Genomic DNA, 8,564 nt, shown 5'->3' with positions numbered 1-8,564 from the left:
GCGTCCCTGGGCTGTTTCGTGTGGGGAAGGTGGCTCAGTGCTGCTTACACAGCCCAGGGCTGTGCTGCCTCAGTTAGTGCAGTGATTGGGGGTTTATGTGTTAGTCTGAATTGTACTGAAGCTTCAGTTTCTGCAGGAGGAATATTGCAGTAGCTTAGTGTCTCTTCAGAGGATGGATCTCTTCCTTGGAGAGCCTTGGCTTGAGGATCACTTGATGTTCTGAACCAGATTCTCATGAGAATGTCTCTGTTTTCCAGACGTTCTGGAATGGCCTCAGCCAGAGTGTTCTCAGAGCAGCATCCAGCAGGAGATATGCGTAAGTGTCTCTTGTGCTTGTCATGTTTAGCTGTTGATGTTTGTGTTTTCCTTCTGGCACCAGAACTGATTGTTGGAGCCAGACGTGGAATAAAGGAGCAAAACCAGAACCTGTGCCTGGAACTCTGCTAAGGCTGTTTGTTTAGATCTTTTGTTTCTCCAGAGGAACTCAGAGTAGTGCTTCCCCCTGCCAGCAGAACCCACAGAGTGTGGGTTGTGGAGGTCTGTTTGACTGAAAACAAAGAAAGTAAAATACCTCAAACACTGATGGTGCAGATGTCTTGCACTGACATGAAATGTGTGCTGCCTGGCTCTACCTCACTGCAGATAAAGTACACTTCGTGCAGCTCCTGCATTCAAATCACTTTTTGCTGCCAGAGAATGGGAGAAGAGCTGCAGTTGGTTGTGTGATTTAGAGGTTTGTGGCTGATGCTGGTTTAGGACACAGACTGGGAAATCTGTTTGTGTTAGGAAAACTGGGTCTGGTTGGTACGGAGAACCTGAGCAGTTGCACAGTCCAAGATCACTGCCTTGGGACTGGAACCAGAGTTAGAGCCACTGGAAGCATGGAGAGAGGAAGGTAACATCCTGGTGATGGGCACAGTCCTCCTCTGCCTGCAGAATGCTCCCTCCATTCCAGAACGTATGCAGATGTGACTCAGGGGCTCTCTGAGCCCTGGAAGGGGTAATACCCATTTCCTAGAGAGGAGGAGGTTCAAATCTGCCCTGTGTGAGAACCACTCATGGTTCTCAGGGCTAAATTACTCTGCTGTCCTCAGGATCACAAAGATGGTTCACTTTGGCTGTGGCTCAGCAATGCCACATCAACAAATACAGTTTGTTATTGGCATTTTAACTCCTGGTGGATGTTTTCAAACAAGTCTGAACATCAAGGTTGCCCAGACCAGCGGTGGCTGCCCCATCCCTGGAAGTGTTCCAGGCCAGGTTGGACAGGGCTTGGGGCAACCTGGGCTAGGGGAAGGTGTCCCTGCCCGTGGCAGAGGGTGGGACTGGATGATTTTTAAGGTCCCTCCAACCCAAACCAGTCCCGTGATTCCGTGATCAAAAGTATATATGTGTATGGTAAAGATATTCTGGTGAAGAATAATGTTTTCAGTGTTTTTTTAAACAGGCAAGGATTGACCTGTAAGTATGTGATTGCAGACAGAGGTCCAAGGTTAAATTCCAGTGTGAGTGTTGGAGAATGCCTTGGGTCAGGAGACAGTGTGTGTTTGCCTCAACATCAAGTGGAAATTCACCTTTTTCTGTTTTCAGGGTTGAAAGTTTTCTTGCTGTGTAGTTATTTTCCTGTAGTAGTGATTTTGTGTTTCTCATCACGTGTTCTGCAGCTCAGAAGCAATTAAAGGTGCAGTTATTGGAATCGACTTGGGTACCACCAACTCCTGCGTGGCTGTTATGGAAGGGAAGCAAGCAAAAGTGAGTGCAGGGGAATGTTGTCAGGAGGGGAACGTCCCTATCAGTGCTGTCAGGGTGAGGGTTTCACGGCGCACTGTTTCCGTAGGTGCTGGAGAACTCGGAGGGTGCCCGGACGACGCCGTCGGTGGTCGCGTTCACGGCTGAGGGTGAGCGCCTGGTGGGAATGCCAGCCAAGCGCCAGGCTGTCACCAACCCACACAACACCTTCTACGCCACCAAGCGCCTCATCGGGCGCCGCTTCGACGACTCGGAAGTGAAGAAGGACATGTAAGTGAGGGAGCAGTGCCAGTGGCAGGGCTTGGGCACCATGGCCTGTGGTGTTTTAAAACATGGCCCTGTGGTGGAGGAAGTTGCTGTAAGAGGAGGGAATTTGGAAGGAAATTTGTGAGGAGAGGGATTTTTTGTTAGGAACTGGACAAAGAGTAATGGGGAGAAATTGCAAGAGGGAAATTTAGATTAGATATTAGGAAGAAGTTTTTCCTGTGAGGGTGGTGAGCAGCCAAGAACCATGTAGCCGCTCACACACTCACCCACCAATGGGATTGGGGAGAGAGTCGGAAGGATAAAAGCCAGAAAGACTCATGGGTTGAGATAAAGACAGTTTAATAGAGAAAGCAAAAGCTGCACACACAAGCAAAACAAACCAAGGAATTAATTCACTGCTTCCCAAGGGCAGGAGGTGTTCAGCCATCTCCAGGAGAGCAGGGCCCATCACGCATAACGCTTCCTTGGGAAGACAGACACCAGATGTCCCTCCTTCCACTTTATATACTGAGCATGATGTCCTGTGGTACGGAATATCCTTTTAGTCAGCTTGGATCACCTGTCCCAGCGGTGTCTCCTCCCAGTCTCCCATGCACCCACAACTTCCTTGCCAGAGTGGCAGCAAAGGCCTTGGCTCTGTGTGAGCTCTGCCCAGCAATAATAAACATATCTCTGCATTATCAGCTCTGTGTTGAGCACAAATCCTAAACGTAGCCCTATACTAGCCACTGGGAAGAAAGCTAACTCCAGCCCAAACCAGCACACTGGCACGGGTTGCCCAGGGAGGCTGTGGCTGCCCCAGCCCTGGCAGTGTTCAAAGCCAGGTTGGCTAAAGCCTTGAGCAGCCTGGTTTGCTAGGTGTCCCTGCCCCTGGCAGGGGCTTGGGACTAGTTGGTCTCTAAGCTCCATTCCAGCCCCTTAGCCTACTATGAAACCGTGAAGTAGTTCTGACCTTGGGTCTCAAGGTTTCGTTGTGTCTGTCTGAGAGCCAAGCTGTATAGTACTGCATTAGCTGCAGATCACCTTTCAGAGAAGGAGAAAAAAGTCTTGCTGATGCTTGCAGTGAAGACTTTTCTTGTTCTTGAGGGCATTTCCAATCAAAGCTGTATGATCATATATCAGGCTTGTGATTAAATGATGCAGCTGATTAAAGCAGGACCAGTATACTGGTACTTGTAGGACTCTGGATCTGAGGCTGCTGCTGGCAGGTTCAGGTTTCTTTGTCTAGAACTTGTACCTGTTCATCTGCTGATGCTACTGGTAGTGGATAGTGTTGATGCAGGAATTGAGTGTGGAATCCTTGTGTTTTCCAGTAAGAACGTTCCATTTAAAATTGTCCGTGCCTCCAATGGCGACGCTTGGGTGGAGGCTCACGGGAAGCTCTACTCTCCCAGCCAGATCGGTGCCTTTGTTCTAATGAAGATGAAGGAGACTGCAGGTTGGTACAGTTGGGGTTTGGTTTCTGTGTGCGTTGTAAATGAAAGTGCTGCGGCCCTAAAGGTGCTGTTTTGGTCCCAAATCCTGGTAGAACAGGGCAGAAGGGAGAAGGGTACTGTGTGGTCTGTCAGGAAGCCTCAAGGAAGATCAGTGTCTGCCTCAGTCTCAGCTCTTTGGCAAGATATTAGTGCTTTACTGTATACATACTGGAATTGGATACTGATGGAGTTGATCCTCATTCTAATGGAATTCACACTCAGAAGGGGGAGCTCTGCTTCCTTGGGAGCTGCAGTCTTTGTGCTTTCCTGGCTGCAGCTGAGCACAGGCTGGGGCTTGAGTGCCTTTGTTCTTACTCAGCTGCTGGATATGTAGCATGTAGGGAGAAAGGCAGTGTTCAGCACCATTGTTGGGCTGAATGAATAGCTAATTAGCTAGTGCTGACTTGAAATCTTCACTAGGAGGAAATATCCATTGGCCTGGAGAATTTTTTTTCTGTTCCAGTAGCTAAAGTTGTTTCTGAGGAAACTGAGTGTAAGACAGAGACAGCAGTCAGTATCTGCCTTCTGCATCCTCACTTGGGAAATACTGTGTGTCCAGTGGTAAGTGTGAGGAGGGCAGGGCTGAAGCTTCGTCTAAAGATGTTTGTTTTTTCAGTATTAGGTCCTGGCTGCTTGCTAAAGCTCCACCCAGGGGTAAAATACTGTGGTATGTGAGCATCTAGACATGATAAACCTGACTTTCCTTGGAGGATGATGTTCCTGTGGCTTGAGCAGGGCTCTGTTTCCCATAGGTGTATTGGCTTCTGGCATGGATGCTACATGACCTCAGCTGTGGGAGGTTCTGTCTTTAGAGCAGCACAGAGTAATGTAGTGTGTAAGGTTTGTGCAGGGCTGGTGCAGAGGCATGAGGCCTGTCTGTGCATCCTCACTGTGCCATGCACATTTTGATCATTTAGAAGGTCTGAATCCGTGTTTGATTTGATCTCTTATTTTTGAGAACTTAAATTGGGTGTAAAACATATTTTTCTGACTTGCTGTCTCAAACATGAAGTTGGTATATGTGCATTATTTGTACCGTATCAATGTTACTGCTGGGAGGAAGAAGAAGAGTATGTTTTAAGTGCAACACATGTTGAACACTCTAAAGAACTGAAAAACAGCTTCAGTCTTGCAAACTAAAAATTCCAGTAAAGCTCTTGGATGAATTCACATCAGTGGCATGCAGTCACTGATGGTATTGCAGAGGTGCTTTGCTGTGCTGTCAGAAGTATACAAACTATTCCATGTTATGTGGAAGGACTGAATTTCTGCATACCTTCCTCTGCATTTTCCCAGAAAGCATCGAGCCTGCCTACTGTTGTTCAGGAAAATGATTTCAAACTACTTGATAATGGAGAGAGATTACTAACAAGAGCATGTGGTGACAGGACATGGGGCATTGGTTCAAACTAAAAGACAGTAGGTTTGCATTGGGTATCAAGAGGAAGTTCTTTGCTGTGAGGGTGCTGAGGCCCTGGCACAGCTGGAAGTGTTCCAGACCAGGTTGGATGGGACTTGGAGCAACCTGGTCTAGTGGAAGGTGTCCCTGCCTGTGGCAAGTGGGTGGAACAAGATGATCTTTATGATCCTTCCAATCAAACCATTCAGGATTCTATGATTTTATGAACGCTAACTTGGTAGTGTTCTTATAAAGGTAACTTTCTGTTTTGTCTCCTTTTTCTTCCAGAAAATTACCTGGGACATGCAGCAAAGAACGCTGTGATCACAGTCCCCGCTTACTTCAATGACTCTCAGAGACAGGTATTCATCAGGCTGTAAGATTTTGGGAGTTATAAATTGCGTCTAGTGTCTCTCAGTAGTTAGCACTGTTCCTTTTCCCCCCTCAGGCTACCAAAGACGCTGGGCAGATTGCTGGCTTGAATGTTTTGAGAGTGATTAATGAACCAACAGCAGCTGCACTTGCCTATGGTCTGGACAAGTCTGAAGACAAAGTGTAAGTGCCTGTGCATAACACCTACCCTGTCTTAAATAAGCATGTTGGAGTTTGCTTTGTGAATGCCTCTTCTGCTTTCTGGGTTCTAAATCATTGGTTGGAGTTCTGCCAAAGTGGAGTCACAGCTGTGAGTCAGAGCTGTGTGATGGCATCTCTGTGCTGTGCCAGCCAGCGTTGTTAAAGAAAGAGAGTTCATAACTCGTAACTACGGCTTAATTATCGAACCTGAGTGTCAATAATCTTGCCCACTGGTGGCAGTGATAGGTGTGGCTGAGGTCAGCGGGTGGCAGCCTGTCTCCAGGGTAGCTGAGGTGTACCAGGTGTCCACAGGCTGCAGCTTCCCTGAGTGCATTCAGCCCTCTGTGCTTGTCAGGGGTGGCTGCACAAGTGCAGGCTGTTTGTTAGAGATTCTGTGTATCTGATGGTGGTGCTGTGAAAGCTTCACTTTTTGAAAAACACATTTCATCATTTGGTGTCCCTGCCCTTGTCACTGGATGTGTGTCTGGTTTGAAGAGGAAGGAACTGCTCCCTCTGGAGTAACAGGTGAGGTTAGGCACCCTGCACGTGTCTGCCACATGGACTGGGAGTGCTCAGGGGTGTGTGCACTGTGAAGTGTGTTTACTGCTGTCTTTAGAGAGGCTTTTGACTTCTGTGGGCAGCATTGTGAGTTCTGCACACTTGATCCCACAGCTCTGCCTAAATGTCATGTTTCCCTGCCTCTCTCCTTGCAGCATTGCAGTCTATGACCTGGGTGGTGGCACCTTCGATATTTCTGTGCTGGAAATCCAGAAGGGTGTCTTTGAGGTGAAGTCCACCAATGGCGACACTTTCTTAGGTGGAGAAGATTTTGACCAGGCTCTGCTACAGTATATTGTGAAAGAGTTCAAGAGAGAGGTAAGGTGTCTCTTCAGAGCACAGGCCTGTGTTACACTGCTATTCAACCTCACTCCTTAGAAGAATGGGAATTTTCTTAGATTATTAGGACTTGATTTGTCATCTGTGGCATAGTTGAAATTTAAGAGTATTAGGCACCTGTTAGGCTGGCTTCCAGTTCTGACACCTGTTTTCCTGAGGTGGAATATTCCTCTCCTGGAAGACATAAAAAAGCACAACATGTGTGTTTTTTCTTCTAGTGAGCAGGACTATCCTGTACACAGTCTGCTTACTTTGAAAAATAAGTCTGTGGTCCAATTGAACATGGCAGCACAGATGCACACAATGCAGGTTGGCTGGAGGATGCTGCACTGTGATTCCAACTCCTTTGCTAATTCAGTCTTGTCTTAATATTCTGTGATGCAGCAGCTTTTCCAAGCTTTAATGTGTAACTTACTGTATAACCACTTCCCAGAGCAGAGGACTGGCAGATTTGAAATGCTAAATACCTCTGACAGAAGTGAGAGAACAATGCAAGTGCACATATCAGGCTGTGTTCCAGAAATATCTTTACAGTCAAGAGGGATAAGAAGATGAACTGAAATGAAGTGAGAGTGTTAACCCTGTTGTTTGTCACTCAGACGGGCATTGACCTGACTAAAGACAACATGGCCCTTCAGAGGGTGAGAGAAGCATCAGAGAAAGCCAAGTGCGAGCTTTCCTCCTCTGTGCAGGTATGTGTCTGGCTCCAAAGCAGTGCAGTACAACAGTTGATACACTGAGTTTTACATTGGTTTTGTTTACAAAGCTCTGATATTGCTGATTTTTCTTGTGTCAGAGCAAGCTTCTGTGTAACCAAACAGTGTCACTCTCACAAGTCCTTTAGCTGGGTGGAGTTCTTAGGAGCACAGTTAGTTGCTGGAAGCTGAGAATGGTAGTGCTTTGTTCCCAGGTGACGGGCGTCAGGGAACTCAGCTGCAGCCAGTGCTGCTGGGCTGTGGAAGCACTCACAGCTTTATGCAAGCTGTTCCAAAACCTTGGTGCTGCTCATTCCAATGAAACAGCTAATTTGTGTAGCAATTTCTATAAAGATTCTTGACTTGCTTCCCTATAGAAGAGTTGTCTGGACAATGGGAAGCATACACCCTCTTTCTTTTTTCTATCAGCTTTATATATTGGCGCATTCAAGCGTGTCCTTTATTCATGCTGGAGAAGCAGCAAGCTGGGGTGTAATAGTCCCAGTTAAGTGAAATTAAGGTCAATTATATAGTAATTCAAATGGGGACTCTGCCAATTTCTAGTTTCTGAATAAACATTTTTAATTTTCTTTGATGGTGGTATTTTTGTTGGCCAATGAGGAGCTCATAGCAAGAAGTTTGGGCCAGTCACAATGGATGCATAGTTCTGCCAGAGACATAGCAGGTTCTGTTTTATGAGCTTGAGAGCTGGCAAATGCACATTGTTCATGCCAGGAAAATCTGAATTCCTTAACTCTTTAGCAGTGAAGGGAAAACAACTTGCCTTTGTCCCCTAATAGTTTTGATCATGCTCATAAAGTGACTGCACACATCTAGGCAGTAACATGCCTTAGTTCTTGTTGTGTAAACTTAATCTCTAGAGCTTAAAGCATTAATGTTTTAATTGCTTTGATTTGTAGTGTCTTTTGATGTCAGCATGACTTAGCACCTGAACAAGATGATTTCAGTATAAGATTTGCTTTAAATATGCAGCATGTGAGTTTGTCAAAGCATTCACAGATAGCCACAGGAAGGGGGAATTATGGTCCCTTGCACTAATTAACTTTGTGTTAAATGGCAGCAGATTGGCTGTCAAACATGAGTTGTTGGCATGTAGGAAAGAGCCAGGAGTTATTTCCCTAAGGAGCTTACCTGGTACGGAATGTTGGCAGATTCTGTGGGAACTCTAAAGATGGCATTTTTTTCTGGGTTGTGCTAAAGGAACAGGATTAAGGTTGTCACTTAGAGTATTTCAGCTCTTACCTCTTGGCTGTGGCAGAATTTTAAGTGTTATTCTTAGCAACAAAAGACATTGAAATAATGCAGTATTGGAATTGGAACTCAGCAGTTGTAACCTTGAGGTGTGGGACAAAATAATTATTTTACATCTTCCCTGAAATGTAAGATGTAAGCGTGTTCCTGCTGCCACTTAAGAGACTGGGCTGCAGGATGAGCAGCCACCTAGGTGCTTCAGTACAGGCCCAGCAGAACCTGTGACTTGCCCTAAAG

The 8,564-nt window shown here is 46.4% G+C and overlaps 1 protein-coding gene across 1 annotated transcript in view; it reads left to right on the top strand.

Moving 5' to 3' along the window:
• Positions 1 to 254: 254 nt before the first annotated feature.
• HSPA9 (heat shock 70kDa protein 9 (mortalin)) overlaps positions 255 to 8,564 on the top strand; it is a 20,936-nt gene continuing 12,626 nt past the window's right edge. The window contains exons 1-8 of the mRNA XM_009069595.1: positions 255 to 316; positions 1,665 to 1,752; positions 1,838 to 2,019; positions 3,330 to 3,454; positions 5,179 to 5,252; positions 5,339 to 5,445; positions 6,177 to 6,339; positions 6,960 to 7,052. Coding sequence (XP_009067843.1) covers positions 1,732 to 1,752; positions 1,838 to 2,019; positions 3,330 to 3,454; positions 5,179 to 5,252; positions 5,339 to 5,445; positions 6,177 to 6,339; positions 6,960 to 7,052 — 765 coding nt within the window. The 5' untranslated portion in view covers positions 255 to 316; positions 1,665 to 1,731. The remainder of the gene's footprint in view (positions 317 to 1,664; positions 1,753 to 1,837; positions 2,020 to 3,329; positions 3,455 to 5,178; positions 5,253 to 5,338; positions 5,446 to 6,176; positions 6,340 to 6,959; positions 7,053 to 8,564) is intronic.

Source organism: Acanthisitta chloris, unplaced genomic scaffold (genome assembly GCF_000695815.1).
Source record: "Acanthisitta chloris isolate BGI_N310 unplaced genomic scaffold, ASM69581v1 scaffold11262, whole genome shotgun sequence".
NCBI lineage: Eukaryota > Metazoa > Chordata > Aves > Passeriformes > Acanthisittidae > Acanthisitta > Acanthisitta chloris.
This window is presented reverse-complemented; position numbering and strand designations above follow the sequence as displayed.